The 22,404-nt window shown below is 44.4% G+C and overlaps 1 protein-coding gene across 1 annotated transcript in view; it reads left to right on the top strand.

Annotated features, from left to right (window-relative positions):
- shank2b (SH3 and multiple ankyrin repeat domains 2b) overlaps nt 1–22,404 on the top strand; it is a 208,477-nt gene that overhangs the window by 94,984 nt on the left and 91,089 nt on the right. Inside the window, exon 11 of the mRNA XM_065952563.1 lies at nt 20,476–20,908. Within this exon, the coding sequence (XP_065808635.1) occupies nt 20,476–20,908 (433 nt within the window). The remainder of the gene's footprint in view (nt 1–20,475; nt 20,909–22,404) is intronic.

Genomic DNA, 22,404 nt, shown 5'->3' with positions numbered 1-22,404 from the left:
GGGGCAGGATTACCCCCAAACAGCCTGGTTGTAGTCCACATCTGTTGCACACCTCCCTCCTCCTTAGAACAAGTGATGAATGCTGTGTTAGCCAGGATTAGCCACAGGTGAGCAGGCAGCGAGGACTTCTTCGTCTGTCTCTGTTTGGTGCTGTGGATTTTGTGAATTTGAGGGATGGGACGTCTTTACAGCTGGTTTCAGGATAGGCCACCATGGGTTCCTCCTGCTGCAAAGGTGGGTCCTCCCCCCCACCCCTCTGACTGTCCTGATATCCCCTCCGCCTTCTACCCAAGATCCTTCACTCCCCTCACCACCTTAAAGAAGCGTTATGCTAGTTTGCCTTCAAATAAAAGTTGCTCCTGCTGCTTTGTCGGTGGTGTGTGAATTTCAAGGGTGTGCACTGACTCCAGTCACAGGATATAAAACATCACTCCCCCTCCTATTGGCTCCAGGTGAATTCTCCTGATTATATCCTGCTGCGTTCTCACATCAGCTCACTCTTTCTGACTTTCTGCAGAATAAATACGAGGAGGCTGGAGGAGAAAGTCCGGGTGAGAAAGTCCGGGTGCGAGTGTGAACGCCCTGATGGTAGAAGCTTTGTGACCTACCAGGATGTTAATTAATAGACATGAATTGTTGTGAAAGAAAAGGATGGATAGTCCTCCTGACCTGGAAATGCACCAAGGCACAATCAAAAACGAGTTCTTGCATAATCTTCCGGTAAAAACTCGTCCCACTCCTCACAGGAGACGGCTTGTTGTGCAGCCGTGTTGAGTGAGTGAGTGAGTGAGTGTGTGTGTGTGTGTGTGTGTGTGTGTGTGTGTGTGTGTGTGTGTGTGTGTGATGTTGTCCAAACACTACAAGCCCCGGGTGTTTTCTCTCTTGCTTACAGGTGATGTAACAGTTCAGCCTCACAGATCTTCTGTTTTATTGCGTCATTGTTGTTACAGTTCACGGCTGTGTGGAGGATGAAGCCCACCGTCCAGAGCAAACCAGGGTCCTCACCATAGGGTCCTGAGGTGGTCTCACTCACTGAGTGTGTCAGTGGGGTTGTGTTGACTTCATTACCTGTCACTTCTTTTTTTGGAATAAATTCATTTTGAAGAAACGATAAAGGGATTTAGACATCCTGTATTTAAACCATGAAAGACATTTTTTTTTAGGCAGCTATCTCACTGGACGGATTTATACAACTTCATTTTAATCTGGGCTGCTGTGGCTCAATTGTGAGTCAGTCGTCTCCCAACCAAAAGGGTCAGGGGTTCAAGGACACGTGTGACATGTGGCTGTAGGAGAGGGGGATCAAACCAACTGAGCCGACCCGTGGTCAGTCTACTCTAGATGGTTTTGATGGCTAATAATCACATCTGCTGTGGAGACAATGCATGTGGATTCTACTTCCAGATCCACACTACTGAGCTCTATTCTAAAACCTTTTACTAATGCAGACCCCCGACCCGCACTACCCTCTAAAACAGACGGACAGACAGAACACCTGAAACCCCATTTAAGAGTTCTTCTGTTTTATTTCATAGTAATTCGTAAGTCTGCTTCTAAAGCAGTTTGAGGGAAACAAAGAGGACACAGTTCAGTGCTGCTCTGCATCCAGGTGTTGTTGAACCCCGACTAAACGTTGTCGATATCATGCTGCACAAGGAATGAATCGACGGAAAATAGACTCAATTAAACGAGACAATAGATTCATCCAGTCGTGCATGAACATAGTGTAAGCTTCCTTGTTAGTGGACTCAACTCTCAAGCTCACTTTGCAAGAATGAAAGAAATGGATCAGATTACAGATACTCACAATCATTCCCATCAACATTTAAGATACTGTTTGGCATTTCCGCAGCACACCACGTCTGCCCACAGGGTGAGAAAATGTTGTTTTCCATCCGCAGAAGGAGCACAGAATACTCCGACTGTCTGACCATCTGACCCGAGAGCACGTCAGACCATCGGACTACAGTGGAGACTATAATGTCGGTGGTTGGTTGAGGTTAAAAGCAGCAGTCCTGCAGCATATTATCATCTTATCTTGCTGATTAGGAGTCATTCTGAGACTCTAAAATCAATCAGCTGGTTATTCCGTCTGAGTTTACTCTCACTCAGAGAGGCGGAGATGACGAATCGAACGGAAGTTTAAAGTGCCCGCTGTACGGTGAATTATTACGAGTGGAGCATTCAGTGGGACGCTGATTTCTTAATGAACTCTGTGTGTGTGTGTGTGTGTGTGTGTGTGTGTGTGTGTGTGTGTGTGTGTGTGTGTGTGTGTGTGTGTGTGTGTGTGTGTGTGTGTGTGTGTGTGTGTGTGTGTGTGTGTGTGTGTGTGTGTGAGACCTATATACTGTGGTTAATGGTTAGTCATTCAGAGGTCTGGGCATTGAATTGAAAAATATTGCACAGTGTTGCTGGAGAGTTAGTGGTTTTTACTGCAGGTAAGCACTTCTACACTGAAACAATGACAGGTATGAAAACCAGCAGCAGTAAGAGTTGTAGTCGTATGAAGTACAAATGGGTTCTTTGCGGGTTACTGTCTTTATTTTAAGAGCAAAACATGATCTTAAATTGGACCACACTTCCATCTTCTCCGTCTTTTGCCTGCTCCACTTTTCAGAAAATGTGTGCTCAAACAGGCCGTTTGGAGATTTTCCCTTCATGACATCACAAAGGGCAGTAGCCCCTCCCCCAGGTGGGTGACACTCCCACAGCTAGGTGTTTGTTCTGCCCTCTGAGTCTGCCTTCTCACCGTAAACAATAGGACATGAAGCGAGAAAGCCCAAGACACCCAAGTCCTTCCAGAGAGGGGCGTGGTCACAGCTCATTTGCATATTTAAAGCTGCAGACACAGAAACAGCTTGTTCTGAGCAGGGCTGAAATAGGGGGGTTTATAGACATGATCAAATACAGGATCAGAGTGGATTTAGAACAAGACACTTCACAGACAAGTTTTGAGGAGCTCTGAGACTTATTTACACTGGTTGAAGAGGAGGAGAATATGTGACCTTTAAAGTTTTTTAAAGTCTTCTTGTGTATGGAAGACATACACTGTTCCTAGTTGATGTTTGACATTTACTAAATAACACAACATAGTATGGACTTCCAGCACAGAAATCTCCATAAATAAACCGTGCGGTTTCTAAATACAAACTGTGATTAGCAGCAGTGAAGACAATAAAACAAACTCTGCAGCTGAACAATGGACACAAAAACAACATTTAAACAACTCATTCAGCACAGTGTGTTCAGTCCAAAACATGCCACACAAAAGTTATTTATATCTACTTTTTTGACAAATGGCAATCACTAAGAAACGAGTCAAAACCACACACACACACACACACACACACACACACACACACACACACAGTATAATGAATGGGAGTATTGTGCGGATGTCTGTAGCAGATATGTGTTGTATTTGTTCTCTCCATAAACCAGTAAGCCTGTGTAAGAATGATTGACAGCTGGGCGTATTACACCCGCCCGCTGCAGGAGTGTGATAATCCCGCAGGGAGAATGGATTGGCCAAACGCACGCTTTCAAAGTAACACGCGCGCTAAACACACAAACATGCATGTGACACGTTCACACTCGGCCCTGAAACATTTCACACTCAGTCTGCTGCAGGATTTACAGTTTTCATTTTTACTCTTTGCTTTTCTGTTCTATCCTAAAGCTGGAGTCCGCTCCAAACTGCAGCTGAACATGAGCGGTCGATCAGCCTGCAGACGCTCCTGGAAAAATCCTCCCAACTAAAATCCACAGCCGGCTGACAAACAGCGAGCTCTGTGCTGCAGGAGAGCAGACATCTACCTGTCAGCTGGGAGGGGGGGGGGAGTAATGCATGTCAAAGAGGACTCAGTGTTCATATATCAGGATTTATTTTTATATTCAAGACACAAAAAAGAGGTTAAAAAGATTGCCAGCGAACCAGAACCCATTGCATAACTAAAACTACCAGTCCTTCTCTTCTACCCTGGTGTTACCTCTGATGAGACCCAAGTGGTTAAATAAACAATATTATTACAAGATGTTATAATTTTTTACGTATGAGACTCTATATCTGCTCATTTCGGATCATTTGAGCAGTTAATTAAAGGTAGAGTCAGGAGATATGTCCATTGCAGCTTTGGACCCTCCTCCTGGGCTCATTGCCCCCAGAAGCCCCGCCCCCTACAGGACGTATTGTGTATGTTTACTGCTTGTAGCCACACTGCAAGCTAACGCACGCTAGCACAAGCTAACCGCCGGTGTTTGTCACCTTCCTGTCCAACAGGAAGTAGACCAACTCCACGTCCACGGGTAAAAGACAACACAAGGTTCACCCTCGTTTTAGAACGAGCTTTATCCGCTTGGTGTTTCTCCTCACTCTGATTATATTTTCTCTTCTTTGCCGTTTCGTCATATTCACCAGTTTAAATGGCGTCTAATTACTGAATTATACCCCCTCCTAGACTCACCTGCTGCTCTGTCATTGGCTGGAGGAAACACACCAGATCCGCCCAGAAACGTCCCGACTCAACCAGAACAAAGCAGAACAGTAAAATCCAGTCAGAGGACAGAGTCTCTTCAGAGTCACCACCACAACATGTACGGAGGCCCAGAAGGGACGATGGAGCAGCTTCACTTTAGGAGAAGTCTGTATTTTATTTTGAAGGGACAAGCTGCTGACTCGCACTAATGCTGGCCGCACTCCCACACCTTTTCAAGTGATCTTAAAGTCACAGAGAAATGTCCAAAGTCAGATTAAAATCCTGAGTTTTACGATCTACGATTAAATCAAACGTGTTTAATATTATCACAGTCCTTTTTTTTTGTCTTGTACAAAGTGTGTTGTTCAATAACATGACCACTGTCAACAACCAGTAGTAGCGGCTTCACTTTTAGCGAACACAAACTTGTAAACTTGGAAAGATGCCGGGGCGGTGAAGGAGCGAGGTTCTCCTGGACTTTGGAACAGGAGGAGAAACTGGTGGAGTCGTGGAGAGAGCAAAAACGCCTCTCTGATGTGAACTCCTCTTTGTACCACGATAGAGTGGAGAAGGAAAAAAGGTAGACCAACTAAATCAGCTGTGAGTATGCTATAGGTGTAGTATATTCAGCAGGGAGATAGCCACCCCTGCTTTCCCCTTCTGACTCATCTAATGGTTTCCTGGAAGCTCCTTTATGTCGATGATAATTCCTTCTTTTCAGCCTCCCTGAACTGCTTCCACAACAACACCTGCTACGTGGTTAGATTCTCTGCCCGAGCCCGGGCTAATGAGACGGGCCGGGCAGGGCCGGGCCCCGAGAGAACATGCACAGGTCGGTTCAGGCTGGATTTTTTTTGACCTGATCTATGCTCTATTCTGGAGACCCCTGGGCTAAACAAGACTCAAAGGTCTGCTCCTTTAGCTTGACCGCTATCTTCATCGCTGGTGTCCATCAACGGGTTCTGAGGTTGCCTCCTTGATAGACACAGACGACAGATTTTTTAAAAATGGTTGAAAAGGAGAATAATATGTGACCTTTAAACACGTGTTTCTAACGTGCTGTGTGCTACAGCCACACGCTCTCAAACTCATGCTATATTTGGCTGATTGTGCCAGCTCCGCGCCCAGGAAGGAGGACACACCGTCTCATTATTTCAACATCGTTTCAGCAAGGAGAGAAAACTTCATTTAGATTAATTTATTTTTGCATTATAGTTCTGTTTGTTTTGGACTTCTCAGGCTGCTTTCAACAGGTCTCATGAAGCCTTTGTCCTCGTGTGGAGTAATTTATTTAGAGACCATGAGGTAGAAATTAGCATTCAGCCCTCAGGGGAGCGCTCTTTTTATCGGCTGCCGAAGAGCTAAACTGCTCATTAGTATTGATCGATGATGGGATGAGTTTGGAGCACATGATACGGAGCTGCTTTTACAGATAAACACGGTTCAGTAGCGGGAGAAGATTACCTGCTATCTGCAACCTGTGCGTGTGCATGAGTGTGTGTGTGTGTCTTCTGATGTCACATTCCTTCACACACAGGTGCTCCTCATATAAAAAACATCATAATTACAGATTACATGGCATTCAAATAGCGTGTGGAATGAACATCTGTGCTGCAATAGAAACCACCGTTTATTTTAACCTACTGTGCAGATTGTCCTAAACCCTCCTGAAGACACAATCCAGTCAGCGTTAGCATCTTCTGTGCCCTATTTACACAAGATCAGTGTAACCTGGGGACTTTCTTAAGGGATAAGGGAAGCCTGTAATTTAATGACATCGCTGATACAAAACGTTGAGGCGCTGCAGGACGACCATTGATGGGTGCCCCCTTTGCACACCCGTGCTTCTACACTGGGGTGCAGAGTGAGGAGAGCGAACCACAAGTTGTTTGCTCCAAAAGTCAATCTTAACGATCCTGGTGTGCGCTGCATTACTCTACTATTTTTGTTGTCCTCCATGTTGTACATTTGGACTCGTATGCTTGTCGTAATTTTTGCACAGTATGGGAAAATGTCATAAAATCTTCCCTCATGGCTGCGTTATTGCATACTTAATGACAACATATGCTTTCCATGCAGCCATCTGCTCTGTAGCCCCTCAGTGGGGTCAGGCCTTCACTGAGTCTGTATCAGCGTGTCACCAGCTTTGAAGTCGTGTAGTATAAAAAACGAGAGGAGAGGAAGAAACAGAGACGTGGAGCTGTGAGAAGCCTTCGTTAAACGGGCCGGAGAGGAAACAGACGGCAGAGCAGGAAATCACACAAAGTGAAGGCAGGACGGCGAGCACAGAGAGAGAGAGAGAGAGAGTGGTGTGCATGTACGTTACATCATACACCAGGAAGGTGTGCACGCTGGTGTGTGAGAGAAGCTTTAATGATGTATGGAGCCATCCCCCTCTGGGTTGCTTAGCAACAATAAGGGTTTGTTTTCCTGAAGAAACTGCCTACCACTTCACCATCCCCTCAAAACGCTTTATTCCCCCCTTTTAACTCATTTTCAAACAACTGTCTATTAAAAAAATCTGTTATTCAAAGTAACGTCCTGAGTGCGCTGATGAATAGAACTCCATCGTCAGCGTATGATCGATCAGCCTCGGCTGATTTCTGAGACACTGTGTAGTCAGTTAGCTTCATCTATGCAGCTATCAACCAATCAATATATCAATCAGACTTTACAGAGCACCATTTCAGCTCATCAGGGAAATTCAAAGTGGTTAGCGAAACATAAAACAAGCCTTCAAAATAAGTATTTCTGAGTCCATTAAAGTCGGTGGCGTTATGCTCCCCTCCAGTGACTTTCTATTGGACCTTCTTCCTGTTGACTTTTAAGTCACATACCAAAGAACCGACAAACAAGTTAGCAAGCATCAGACTGGTTGGTGAAGGGTGAAACATGGCTCAATGCATCTCATACATAATTGTCTCTTACTTTTGATACAAATGGGACACACGCTGCCCCTCATGACATCAATCAATCAATCATTATTTGTATAGCGTCAATTCATAACAAGTGTTATCTTGAGATGCTTTACAAAACAGCATATGGGATAATATGCAGGAAGGATTTCTATTCCTCTCGTTCCTGTTGTCCACACTTCTTTGCTCCTAAGGTAGGTTCGGAGCAGGCCGTGCATGAATGAGGAGTGCGATGGTTGTGGGGACGACACAGTCCGATGGTGGAGTCTGGGCGTCGGGCGGTGGTTGGGATCCCACGGTCCATTAGCTCAGCTCAGACTGCCATTTCTGCCGTTTGAAGGAGCGATATTTACGCCCTTGTGACATTTAGCCTTCAATTTGAATGTGGAGGAGGTGTAATGAGGGGGACTAAGGCTCAGTCCCATTTCACCGCTTACCCCCTACCCCTCGTTTTCGAGTGCCACTTTGAACAGAGCTGCGAGGGCTAGAGGTGAAATCTTTTCCCTACGAAATGGGACAACCCTTCAAGAGCCTGATGCGTCATCAATAGTCATCGACTGCAACGACGTAAAATGACGTGCTACAGTTGATGCGGTCTTTCCAAAAAAAAGCCGAAAGTACAAACAATTTTCTTTATGCCTTTTCTGAAGACATGGACCATAGTACATTGGAACATCATTAAACTAAGATAATGTTAAAGTTGTCATCATTTTTAGATCTCATAAATTAATTAAATATGTCTCTTTTGCCGTTGATATTTTTGCTGGTGATGCGCCGTGCATTCTGGGAGATGACTCTGTTTGGAGTGTGCCTCAGACGGATCTCCTATTAAAGCCTGAACACTTCACCCTAACCCTACACGTGAACGCTCAAAACGTAGGGGTAGGGCTAAGTGGTAGGGGTAAGGGGTGATGGTAATGGGACTGAGCCTAAGTGATCCCTCCTCAGTGCCGTCTCTGGAGGTAGTAACAGAGGTGAGACGTTGTCAGCTGAGCCAGCGGGGGAGTGCAGCGCTGTGTGTGCGTGTGCATGTCTGACTGTGTGTGTATGTGGAGCTCCTGTTGTGCCGTTCTTCTGCAAAACCCAAACACAATGTGAATTCAAAGACTGGGACAAGAGTATTTCTCGCTTCAGAATCAATATGTATGGACAAAGACGTGATGATCAGATACCTTCGACTTGTTTTCTTCACGGCTTTCCTCTACACACGTCTTCTGCTCGACTTCCTGGTTCCGCCCAGAGCGGGAACAGTGGAGCATGCTCAGAACGCCTCGGTCACGTTTGGAACAGATTGAGGTAAATCGAAACCCAGACCACATTATCTCTGTGTACTGAAGCTTGATCCAAAGGCAACTTGAGTGGTTGAAGATCATGAAGACGTTAAAACAACTGAAGACCCAGTCCCACCTTGGATCCTGTGACCCCTACCGACCCACGGACAACCAGCGGTGGTAACGACTCTAGGCGACACTAGGTTAATGACTAAGCTAACAACTCTCATGTGAGTCATCCTTGATTGTTAGCATGCTAATGATCCACATTGCGTACATTTCTAGCTCCGTCCACCAGTGAGTTTAGAACTGAAGAATGCCTTCGGAGGAGGGGAGGTGAAACATCTTCAAGATCTTCAGCCAGTCCAGTTCCCTTTGGATCAAGCTCTGGATTTACCCTGACCTGGATGACTGAGAACCTACAAGGACTTTGAGGAAATCCACTTGGTACGAGTTCAGCTGGACTAACATGTTTACATGTGTTTGAAAGGTCCAGTGTTAGTCGCACTAACACACTAAATCCTACTGTTCTGATTGGGCCAACACTAAACACGCACACTGGGCGGGAACATGTCGTCGAGGAGATCCTGAGCAAAGCTAACAACCAGGTGTTTAGTTTCATGTCTCTGTTATGAAGCTTCGAGCCATCACTGATACTTTCTGTTTCTGCTGTGATTAAATTCATATCTTCCCCTGGTTTACATCTCGTCTCTGTTTCCCTGTGTTTGTTAAGATGAGATTTATAGTGTGTGTGTGTGTGTGTGTGTGTGTGCGCGTGCGTGCGTGCGTGCGTGCGTGTTTTTCTCTTGGGATTTTCAATCCGCACAGTCAGTTGTTATTTTCTTTCATGTTTTATTAATTTTATTCAAGCCGATGAATGGAGTCTAAACACCTGAGGCCGCGACTGTAAACCAGATTCACACGTCTGAATCTTCTTTTATCATGGAGAAGAAACGTCTCAGATATCCGTCTGTATACAGAGAACATTTAAATGATTATTTTAATAAGAAAGTCACATTTCTGTTTGAATTCTTCTGCTCAGTGTACATCTTTTGTTTCTATATCCCTTTCAAACTTTATACAGTAAATATGTTTAAGTTTTGTCCTTGGGTTTTTATTTGTTACAAAGTCACTGGAGTAGCATTTAGATCCCTGCGGGATGCCAAAAGAAATGCAAATCTACAAGAAATAATCTGACATTTCATGAAAACATCTTTGTGAAGAAAATAACTAACCAGTTAAAAACTAACAAAAATATGCAAAACAAGAAATGTCTGATTACCTTGTTGGGTGTTTGAAGAGATTTCTTGGGTCACTGAATGTGAGATCTGTGTGGTTCTGCAAGATCCTCCAAGTGAGATGAACTGGATTTACAGTACTAAATAAAGATATCAATGTCTTGCTTTTGACAGGAATAATGATTTAAAGGTTTCAGTGTGTTTGTTGAGGACATAGAGATACTTTTTTTTATTGAGTAAAATTTCGCCCTGAAGCTTCGAGGTACAAGATCCAATCTTCAGTAAGCAGGTGTCTAAAAGGTTGAAGTAAAAACTAACAAAATCCAAGTCCAAACCATCCATCCTTCAATTCAGCCAGCCTGCCATCCATCCATCCATCCATCAATCCCGACATCCATCAACCTGTCCATCCATCCATCCATCCATCCATCCATCCAACCAACCATCAACCCGTCCGTCCATCCATCCATCCATCAATCCCGACATCCATCAACCCATCCATCCAGCCAGCAATCCATCCATTCATTCATCCATCAACCTGTCTATCATCCAGCAATCCACACACCATGCCATCCAGACATCCATCTGTCTAACCATCCAGGAGCACACAAATCACGTATTAAGGTGAAAAGCAGTAACGTTTCCATGCACTGCGTCAGGTACAGATTTGAAAAAGTGAAATAGTAGTGTTGTAGTTCTTGAAATCAAGACCACTTTTTAAAGGTCTCAGTCTGGTCTCGGAATCTAAAGCACTGTTACTCGGTCTCAGGCTGGGACTCCTGATTTTAAATCAAGACCACCACTGATCGGCTGTTTTAACATCATTACTGTGATTAGAGGGAAAATGCCACTTTATAAAAGAACGAATAACTTCAATTCATTTGTAGTTTGATTTTTATCCTCCGGTTACGGCCACAACCTTCCCGGTGTTACAGTCACGTGAGTGACACACCCCCTAAACACAAGATGAGGATTATTCTATGATGTTTATGGTCTTGGTCTTGTCTCGGATCACCCTGGTCTCGGGTATGTCTTGGTCTCGGTTAGTGTGGTCTTGAATACAACACTACTAAATGCACTCCTACTCACAGTGAGCCATCACTCATTGGTCAATGAAAGTGGAAGGTAAGCAGGGAGTTAACCAGAACTAACCTCTCATAGAACCTCCCATCCCAAACGTGAGCACATTTACAAAATATAAACACTTTTTATGAGAGCAACTATTTCTCCATAGAGAGAAAGCCAAAGACACAATTAAAAACATGATTGGCCTAACTCTCCATTCAGTCCATCAGGTTTATCTGTGTTGAGGGTTTAAACTCAAAAGGCCTCTTTCAGCAGTTTAACCGTATCTACCTTACAGGTATCAATAATGTTTGGTTTCTACTAGCATCATGTCTTCATTTTTAAATGTCTGATATTGTGACACCCCGGGTCTGGACTCTGCGGAGGTCAGTGTTTAGTCAGCTGTTTTTCTCCCCAAATCTGTTTTTACTGAGTCAGCAAAGTGCATGCTGAAAAAATAGATCTGTTACCAGTCAGGCGTTTTCCAGAAGGAATGGCATGATGATCTATTTCATTTATTTTCAATTTAACCCTTCTTTAATCTGGAGGAAAACTCAATTACATTAGAATAAAAATCTCTCTTTTTTTAAGAGTGTTCTGGTCGAGACAGGAGCAGCACTGGTCAAGTGTTTACAGACAACGAGCAGCCAAACATACACACATAATATAAGACAATGAAAGACTTGAAATAAAAAGTAAAACAGCAGATATTTGTTACAATCGACTACAATCATAAATATATCAGGGAGAACATCTACAGCCAGAGGTTTCCGCTTCAAAGTCATTTAACATCCTCCTAAAAATCATCCAATGAGAGCAGCTCGTAAAGGCAGCAGCAAACTTAAATGCCTTTATTTTCCCAGTTCAGTTCTAACTTTTGGAACAGGAATTTAAAAAAAGGTCCTGAGAGCGAAGACGTTAAAGTAGCATTGTCAGATCAACATATCTTTAGACTTGTGTCTTTAGACTTCAGCACAGTGCTGTATGTAAATGTCATCCTGGGCGCCTTGGTGCTCAGGTTGAAATCATTGTTCCATGCATTGTTCTGTTTGAACTTGTGACCACCCTGTTTGACTGAGACTACAACATAAGGCTCAACTTTCAAACCACCATTCTCCCACTTTTGCATCTGCTCCCGTTACATCCACCAGGACTACTTCTGGGTTCTGGTCTAACAGGCGCTCACTGTGCAGTCAAGCAGCGCAGTGTCTCCCTCATGGGAGAGAGAGAGGGAGAGAGGGGGAGGCGTGTAAGGGGGCGGGGTAATGAAAGTCATGTGTGTGTGAGTGTGAGTGTGTGTGTGTGAGCAGAGGGGGTCGTGTTGGCTCTCAGGGAGCCGCTGGTAGTAGAAGGTGTGAGCGGGATGATATGCGCTGCGCGCGGCAGCTCCTCTCCGCGGAGTCGCTGTCCGTGGTGCTGAAGGGGAAACTCGGGCTCTAAAGTAGTGTGATATGCACCAACTGTGACGTAGAGTGGAGTAACAAAGAAGTGAAAATGAAGTCGATCATCAATGCCTTAAAAAAGGAAGGTAAGCAGCAGATCATTCTTTTTTTTTTTACTTTTCAAATCAGGCGCTCCAGCGTCGGACGTTTGGAGCTCGCGCATACCTGCACTGTCAACTCAATGGGCAGGTGTGGAGATGCTCAGGTACTCCATCAAGGGAAGTATGATGCATTTTCTTTAGTTTGGATAAAAGCGCGGTCTTTACAGCGTCGCTGTTCGGGTGTAGGAAGGTCGGTGCGCATCTAGGTTAGAGAATAATCCGCCAGTTTTCAGATGAAAAAGAAAAAAGGAGGCAGCGCCGACTGTGGACTATTTTTTAGGTCACAGGCAGAGATGATAAATGGGACTCCAGGCTGGAGAAAACACCCACAGACATGACTTTGTGCTGTCCCCTTCAACCCGAACAGCCCGTCCATCTGCCTGCGTGTGAAACCGTGTCGGTGGTTTGACGCGTTGGTTCCGTTTTCTCAATGAGACTGAGGCAGAGCTGCTCAGCGGGGACAGGAGCCTACAGGCGGGGAGAGGGGCCAAAAACATGCTCCCTGCAGGAGTGATGAGGTCGCTGAGTTGACAGCTTTTTATGTCAACTTGTGCATGTTATTAACCTCATTAGAAGTATTTTTAATGATGAAAAAACGCATCAGTAGCAAAATGAGGTTTTCTACTTAGAGCAATGGAGCTGTTTTGTTGATTTGCTCTGGATGTGGATGTTTTAAACCGGCTGCTCGGTTTGCTTCCCTTCAGTAAGATGTGTTTGTGTGGAAATGTTGCACATTTATATGTTATTGCAGCAAGCATAAATCAATGAAGACTGCAGGACATGATGTCAAATCTTACAAGGGTACAAGGGTCATCATTTGAGTCTTTGTCTTTACTGACTGGGAAGTTTAATAAAAATACATTTTGTCAAAGCATCAGAGCACATTTAAATCAAAATATGTAAAATACATGAAAAACAACAACTGAATTGATTTTAAAATCTTGGCACGAGACATAAAAGGCTTTAGGTTTTCAATGTTTCTGTGTTTTATTGTGAAAAGAGAAAAGTGAACCATTTGCTTATTAGACTTTTTTTTAGAAATGATGATGTAATGTTTGTGTCGCTCCGCTTGTGATCAAATACTGTGCGTAAAAGTGCTGCACGTCCCTCGACTTGTACAATCTGTATCTGTACACTGAGGTCTGTTTCTGTGAGGTTTTGTATGGACAATGATTCTAAAGATTTTTTGGGGGGCATTTTAGCCTTTGTTGAATAAGACAGCTGAAGAGAGACAGGAAACGTCCGAGTGTTAGAGCAGGGGAGGACATGCAGCAAAGGGCCAAGGTCGGTTTCAAGCCCACGGCTGCTGTGATGAGGACTATTGCCTCTGTACATGGAGTGTGCATCCTTTACCGCTAGGCCAACATTCACTTTGTTACGCGTGTGTTTAAAGGTCTGCAGTCGCTGCTTTGTACCTGAAACATTTACAGAGCTTTGGTGCTTTAGGCTTTCTGAGCAAACGTTGTCACATCCGATCTCTTCAGCTCTGAAGGCTGAATTTCCTGAACATATTTTAAAGGTTGAAGTTTAAAAAAAAGAGTGACTTAAAGGTTTCAGACCAGCTGACAAGATCCTGAAAGGGACTTAAGCTGTCCATCAGAATGAGATGTGAGTTTTGATGCTAACTCGAGGAATCGTTTTTTATTTTTAACGTGAAAATCTCACTTCCTGGTTCGACTTTCTCTAAAGACTATATACTCTGTGTGAGGAGAACGTATGAATCACCACCATCTTGCGTCACAGCTGACAGCAGATTCACATAACTGTAATTTAGCCAATCAGTCATCTCACAGCACAGGGAAAGCAGTGCATTATGGGAGTTTTTTTCTTATCACTTGTGGCTCTCTGCTGTTGGATGTGTAGTGATTTGAAGTCAAAGTGATTCAGATAATTACACATCCTTTGCTCTTCGATCTCCCCACAGAGACCGTGTGAAGGTTTAGTGACGCTTTAATCGATTTTCAATGAACGTCGTCTCCATGCAGGATTGTGGGAAACCAGCATGTGTTACAGTGTGCATCACATGATGTCTCATTAACCCTCACTTAGGGGCCTTCAACATATTCTCTACTCATTTTACACGACAGCTACTTACTGTTACTCTCCTTACTGTCCCACCTGTCATGGCTGCGTTTCTTCACCCGTCACTCCCTTGTCCTACGCGGTGGCAGGGACATGCTGACAGCAGTCAGACGTCGGGACATCTTTCATATTTGCTGTCACATTAATCCACAGTGGTCTCATTTTTCACAGATTTCCAAATTGCTGCAGTTCGGGTTGTAAAAAAAAAAAAAAAACATCAGAGGCGGCTGCACAGATAAGATGCAGTAATCAGAAACCAGGATACCAGTACTGATCATGTTTACAGCAGGAGGTGCGCTGACTGTTGATGCCAGTTTTCCCTGGTGGCCAAAGCTGGTACTGTAGCGTCACAAGATGCCATTGGCACAAAAATACTTTTTTCCTTAAGCTTACATCGGGAAAGAGACGTCTTTAAATCAGTGGATACATTTTTTAAAGTACATCAACGTCAATTTTTAAAATCTTTAGGTTCTAAAAGTTGTAAAATGTGATTTAAGACAAATTCAGAGATAGTTTTGTCGACGTAATAAACGCAGATCAGAGCCTCAGGACTATGACTCCAAGTGAGCACGCTCTGTGGGACCAGTAACGAGGAAGATCCGAGCACTGTAACACGTGGAAGTCTGACTTTCTTTTGCCAGTGATATGAATAAGCAGGTTTCTCTGTGTGCATGTAAAAGCCTGAATACGATCAAACCCGGGATATGGCTCATAATGGGGAAACGTAAGTCCATGTAAATACACTCATTGATAGAAGACAACTGTGTCCTCGTTCACTTTAGATATAATTATCTGGAACTCGGATCACAGTTTTTTAAAGGTCACATATTCTCCTCCTCTTCAGTGTAAATAAGTCTCAGAGCTCCTCAAAACATGTGTGTAAAGTTTCTTTTTCTAAATCCACTCTGATCCTGTATTTGATCATGTCTATAAACCCTCTATTTCAGCCCTGTTTAGAACAGGCTGTTTCTGTGTCTGTACCTTTAAATATGTAAATGAGCTGTATCTGACCACGCCCCCTCTCTGGAAGGGCTTGGGTGTCTCTGGCTTTCTCGCTCCATGTCCTATTGTTTACGGTGAGAAGGCAGACTCAGAGGACAGAACAAACACCTAGCTGTGGGAGTGTCACCCACCTGGGGGAGGGGTTACTGCCCTTTGTGATGTCATGAAGGGAAAATCTCCAAACGTCCTGTTTGAGCACACATTTTGTGAAAAGTGGAGCAGGCAGAAGATGGAGAGGATGGACTTTTCTCATCATTGGGGTGTTTGTAGACAGACTAGGGACACATATTAGAGTTAAATAAACATGGTGAAGTGGATTTAGAATAATATGTGACCTTTATGTTGCCTTTTGAGTCAGTCGATTATGCTGATTATGCTTTGAATGATTGTTTGGAATCAGGAGCACTGACTTCACATGTGTGAGCAGGAAAAATCATTCTTAAATTAAAAAAGCCCCAAAACAACAGTTAGCATGTGATGTGCAGCTGTTACATCCCTCGTCTCTGCAGCTTAGCTGAAGATAACCTGACTCTGAGGAAGTTCTGTCCCTGCAGGGTTAGCCCTCCAATCACCATATCATCCAGAATTAGAATTTCAGCTCTCTTCCTTCTCATTCTCAGTGCTATTTTAGGCAGATATTAGCAAAGAAAGATGGCGCTGTTGTTCCCCTGACTGTTTAGTAGCTTCTATGAACCACCGCATAAAGCTTCTGTCACACCATGGAAACCTTCTTTTCCCCTCTGCTGCATTCTAAAAATCAGATCAGTTCAAATTTTTGGATGAATATACCGGTAATTTCATTTTCAGACCAACTCCACGTCCACGGGTAAAAGCCAACACAAGATTCACCTCCCGCTTGGTGTTTCTCCTCACTCTGATTATATTTTCTCTTCTTTGCTGCTATGTCCACGTCCGTCATATTCACCGGTTTGAATCTTGTCCAATCTCTGAATTGTATCCACTCCTAAACTCACCTGCTGCTCTGTCATTGGCTGGAGGAAACACACCAGCCCTCCGCCCAGAAACATCCCGAGTCAACCAGAACAAAGCAGAACAGTAAAATCCAGTCAGAGGACAGAGTCTCTGCAGACACAGTCACCACCACAACATGTATGGAGGCCCAGAAGGGACGATGGAGCAGCTTCACTTTAGGAGAAGTCTGTATTTTATTTGTAGAAAGCTAATTGATCTACCTTGAAGATGCAAAAGTTACATTAGTGTATGTAACAGATGGACATACGAGAGAGAGAGAGGGAGAGAGAGGGGGAGCTGTACAGTTCAGAACAATGATAGACACACAAATGCTCAAAACACAAAACAGGCATGCTCCTTCTTTTTCTGTTGGATACAAACTAAACGTTCTTCAAGGATTGGCTGTTTCATGTTCTTATTTTCCTCTTTTGTAGACTGTTGAATTCTTTAAAAAGCTTTTAAGATTTAAAGGAACACCATTAGGATGATCCTCCACAGGTTCCCGGTCAGGCTGGTTGGAGTTGGGAGTTGATCTCCAGAATCACCTTTATTTCTCGTTAGCATAAGCGCAAATCATTTTGGACACACCGACTAGAGAGACGAGCGGCGTTTGATCTGTCGTCCTTTCACAGCTCCGAGTGTTAGCTTAATGTCAACACCATCGTCCAGCCGCGCGGAGTGCTTCCAGACTCTCCGACCTCTGAACCGCAGTCTCAGCTTCACCAGCGCTTAATTATATCGACTCACTGATTGCTTTTCCAACTCTTACATAAGAGGCTCTGCTTGTGTTGACTCCCCCCTCCATTTCACTTGATAATTAATTTGTGTGAGACTCAGAGAGAAGAGAGTGAGTCGCTGCAGAAGTGTGTGTTCAGCTGAAGTTAAAACCTGCGCCGCTAGCTCGGAGGGCCACACACACACTTTAGGGACACGCGCGGATTGCCTGGTAGCTCCTAAATGTGCGAGCTCATTAGATGTTATCACCTCTTCTCTTCATCAACACGCCTGCAGTCCACACAGGGAGAGAGGAAGGTCTGAGATATTGGTCTGGGAGAGTGATAATGACTCAGTGAATCCCCGTTGCAGGAAGCTGCAGCACAGGGATGCTAGCCGAGGTTAGCATCGCATTAATTAGCCGATAATCAGGAGGTTGTTATTGGAAATGCTGCAGGCCGTGTTCTGCTCTGCCTGCTCCGCTGTGACTCGCAGGATCACGAGGGTCGCTGGTTGCAGTTGCAGGCTCGTCATGGAGCGGTGTAATGGAAGAAAGTATCCGTGGGGAAATCAAGACCAACCTCCTTTCCTGGAACAGTCCGACAGAGGAGCTCAGGCAGAGCGGAACGAGCCAGAGGAGCTCAGATGTGCTCATGTCATCCCGATAATCATGCTAATGATGGACAGAGAGAGAGAGAGAGAGAGAGAGAGAGAGTGTGCAGCAGGAAGCCTCAGTCTATCACTGTCAGGATGTGTTATCAATGTGCAGCTTCACACTTGAAAGGGAATCAATTCATCAGGAGTTTGGAAGTTGTCCTGCAGAAAAACTTTGTTTGTATAAACTCTGTAACGGTGCCTCTTGGTGAACACTTGGAGAGCGTCAGAGACAGCAGAGTTAGCAGAAAGTGCACAACCACACGACACATCAACATCACATCGCCGTACGGCTGCTATTGTTTCATACATGAGCGACATGGCGTCCACACTGTTGAGCTGAGAGGAAAACAGGAGCTCGGTTACAGAAATCCGTTAGCGGCAGAAGCGCCGCTCAAACATACTTCAAAAGTAAAAACGAGGCGCCATCTAGTGATGTCACTCCCCGAGTAACTTAGCAACACAGTTTGTCTTAAATGTGCATTCCACAAATTTCAAATTAAAAATAATTTCAGATATCTAGACTTAACTTAAGTACATGTTTAATGCAAATATCTGTACTTCCCTCTCGTTACATTTCACAACTTTCTTCAGCTTTAATGCGCATGAAGGAGAAATATAGATTATGCTGGTTTTTACGGAAGACGATCCAAACCAGGCGTGAGAAATAAATACACGGCCTGCTCCGACCTCCACCTCAGCGGCGAGGAAGTGTGCAGGAAAAATACAAAGGAGAAATCCTTCCTGCATATTATCCCATATGCTCTTGTGAGATAACAGTTGTTATGAATCTGTGCTGTTGAAATAATGATCGATTGATAAATAATGACAGGAGGGAGATTTTTTTTTTTTTATGCACTTTGAGAAAAATGTTGAAAAGTTGAGAAAAAGTAAAAATGGTGAGAATAAAGTTGAAATCTCACGAGGTTGTATTTCAACTTAATTCTCAACATTTAGACTTTTTTCTCGACTTTATCCTCAGAGTGCATAATGGATCAAAAAAAATCCTCCTCCTATCATTATTTATTCATCACATCTGTCTCTAATCCTCTTCTGTAGATTTCAACAAAAACGCACAAAATATAAAACTTCTTAGTGTTCCATCAGACCACATTAAGTGAATACTTAAAGTCGACCTATTCTGCTGATCCTCATTTTTAAACTCACATGTAGCGTTACAATGCAGGACGTTCAAACTAAACGTGGACAAAGTTTCAGATCATGAGGTAAATGTATGTTGGAGAAATCCCAGGATGAGTCTGTAGAGGGCACTAAACAGCTAGTCCTGCAAATCACGCCATAGTTCCCCGATATGAAACCAAGAATTTCATCACACGGCTTCAAGCCTCTGTGTGTGCAGCTCTTACATAGACTCTCTTCTCCCAGCACTGGAGAGCAGCCCTCCCTTGGCAGCCCTGCAGCGTTCTGCCCTCCTGGAAGTCTTCCAGAGAGCTGGCCAATCAGAAGAGAGTGGGCACGTGGGGAGGAGGGTCTTAAAGTGACGGCATCTGAAATGAGGGTTTTACTGACGCCACTATCAGATAAATGAGATCATGTAAAGCTGCTCTAAAGGTTTCACACACTGACGACATGAAAGGTGAACGTGAGGAGAATATGGGAGCTTTAAGAAATAGAATATAAAAATACTCAAACTCAGTCATTTCATCCTGATTTCCAGATCTCCCAGGTTTAACACCATTTAATGCCCATGTGTTTTATTATCTTTTAACCTCGTTATTTTTAATTATATTTTAAACCATCACAAACCTGTAACCTTCTGCAGCTAATCCCCCTGTGACCATCACAGTAAACCTCATTATTTCACCATATTTGTAGGAAAAGCTAAAAAAAAAACTACAAAACCACTCAAGAATCAAATCATGATGATTGATCATCAGCTGGAGCTCCCATATCACAACCGTCATCAATGTGTGTGTGCGTGAGCGTGTGTTGTGTGTGTGTGTGTGTGTGTGTGTGTGTGTGTGTGTGTGTGTGTGTGTGTGTGTGTGTGTGTGTGTGTGTGTGTGTGTGTGTGTGTGTGTGTGTGTGTGTGTGTGTGTGTGTGTGTGAGATAGGTGCATCCTTTCAAGGTTTTAGGCCGAGCTGATGAGATTTTGATGGATCGATGAGGGTAGAAAAATGACCAGAGGTGTAGAGAAACGCCGGAGAATTATCAATTTATGGACACACTTCATGTGTCTGTAGTCTCCTGTCCTGATGGACGTCATTGAGACATAAAAAAAACACATTGGAACAGACAGGTTGGCTATTTTTACATCCTCTCCTTCTCCTTCTCTGAGCTGTACCAGCGCACTTTGTCTTACAGTTCCATCTTTGTCTTACAGTTGAATGCTGGGTAGATCCAGACAGGAAGTGTGTGGGGGGGGGGTATGACATGTATCCAAGGTTGCAGGTTGTAACTGAAGCTTTGATATTTTGCTCTCTCCAACACTCCGTTTCCATATCACGTTTTAAAAGTTCACAAACATCACGATGGCTAAATATGAATGAACCTCTTTTTTTTCCTCCCTCATTCCTCTGCAGTGCCTTTCCGCGAGGCTCCAGCCTACTCCAAACGCCGCCGGGGTCCGTCTACTGGCAGCGGAACCGACCAGTCCCCGTCCTCGCTCTCGGCGCCGCGGGTCCTCCTGCGCTCCAACAGCGACAACAACCTAACGGTCAGTCAGTACCAGCAGCAGCACGGCTCGCCTGGCAACTGGGGCCCCCACCTGCAGCAGCAGCACCAACACGCCCAGCCCCAGCCGCACCGGGCCCCCCAGCAGGGTCACTCGCAGCCTGGCTCGGCAGCATTACACCGCAGCCTGTCACCCCAGCTGCTCCAGCAGATGCCCAGCGGCAGCCCCAATGGCAACGTGGTGGTACGGACCATGGGGAGGGGGGCGAGGAGCCGGTCTCCCTCCCTCAGCCGGCTGGGGGAGGAGACGAGACGGGCTATACCTTCACAGCGCCAGCCCAGGTGAGCCAATCAGACGCTCGCTGTGTTTGTGTGCGTCTGTGTGAATCAGCAGCAGAGTGACAGACTCACTCTGTCCCCGCACACACAGTTTGTATTCACTGTTTGTTTTTTTTTAGATCCACGCTGACTAACCTGCCGCTCAGAGGTCAACCAATGACTCACAAATATTTTACCGTCAATATTTATCAGCGGAGTTGCAGCACAGCTGTGATCCGGTCCTGGATGTTTACTGTTAAAGTGTCATGAACGTCATTTCTACATCTGCGTCCAGAGAAATACTGCTCTGTAGGAATTCAGGAGATTGCATCAGAGAAAGGATTTATTCCATAAACACACAGTTTGTACCTTCGGCCACCAGGGGGCTCTCAATCAAAGCAACAAAAAGATAACGTTGAGGCTGGTGGGGAATCATGGGAGAGATTCTTTTCTACTACTCCCCTAACCCCGACCCCCGGTCTTTGACGTAACAGCCGGTGTTTCCATGGCAACGATAAACATGTTGTGCCTGTCATGGCAGCTGTCTCTGTCTTTGATAACGGCTGGAAATATTTGAGGTAATGTAAGTTGTCAATTTTTTAACAAGTCACATATTTTAGGGTTTAAAACTATAGAAAAGAAGAAAAAAAGATCCAATCATGCACACAAGTTTTGTTTTTCAGGTTTTTAGATATCTGTGGATGTGATAATGATGTCTCAGAAAAACTCTCCCTGAGTGTTTAAATGAGGCTGGCAGCTTGAGGCAACATTAGCAACTACCTGAATAACACACCTACCAAGCAAAAGACTGTAAGAGGTGGTTATAGCAATCTTAATGTCACTCATTGGATTCTGGATGACTGTTTAAAGACTTGAGTTCAGGCGATAGACCAGCTTTAGATATCTGAACTCTTTATGTGTTTGTTTGTAGTCCAGGCTAGGACGCCTGTCAGCGAGCTCTGGCTGTGCGCAGGAAAACTTTCCATGTGGAGGTCACAATAATCTGAACACAACTAATCCTATGCTAGGACCCATCAGAGGTCATCTAAAGGCCAGTTAGCTTCACCCATCAAGTCTCCATTACATAGCTGAACAACAACACCATTCTTGATTGTCATCTTCTTCAGGCTGTAACAAATGTAACACAAGGTAAAGGAGTTTAAAGTTAGACTTTTTAAAGCTGTGTTCACGCTTTCATAAAATCTCCTGATATCTGCAGGAGTGAGCGTCATGTGTGAACACAAACAGCTGAATGTTTCTCTCTTCACCCGGAGTTTCTCCTCCAGCCTCCTCGTATTTATTCTGCAGAAAGTCAGAGTGAGCTGATGTAAAACGCAGCAGGATATAATCAGGAGAATTCACTTGGAGCGAGTGGGAGGGGGTGGTGACGTTTATTCCCTGTGATCAGGATTTCAGGGGCAGTCCTGCTGAAATCTCCATCTTGTGAAAATCGTGTGCCAAACTCCGGCTCTGACAGAGACTTCTTGAATAAATAAAGTTTCACTAACGTCATGCAAAAT

The sequence above is a fragment of the Labrus bergylta genome, chromosome 3 (assembly GCF_963930695.1).
Source record: "Labrus bergylta chromosome 3, fLabBer1.1, whole genome shotgun sequence".
Classification (NCBI taxonomy): domain Eukaryota; kingdom Metazoa; phylum Chordata; class Actinopteri; order Labriformes; family Labridae; genus Labrus; species Labrus bergylta.
This window is presented reverse-complemented; position numbering and strand designations above follow the sequence as displayed.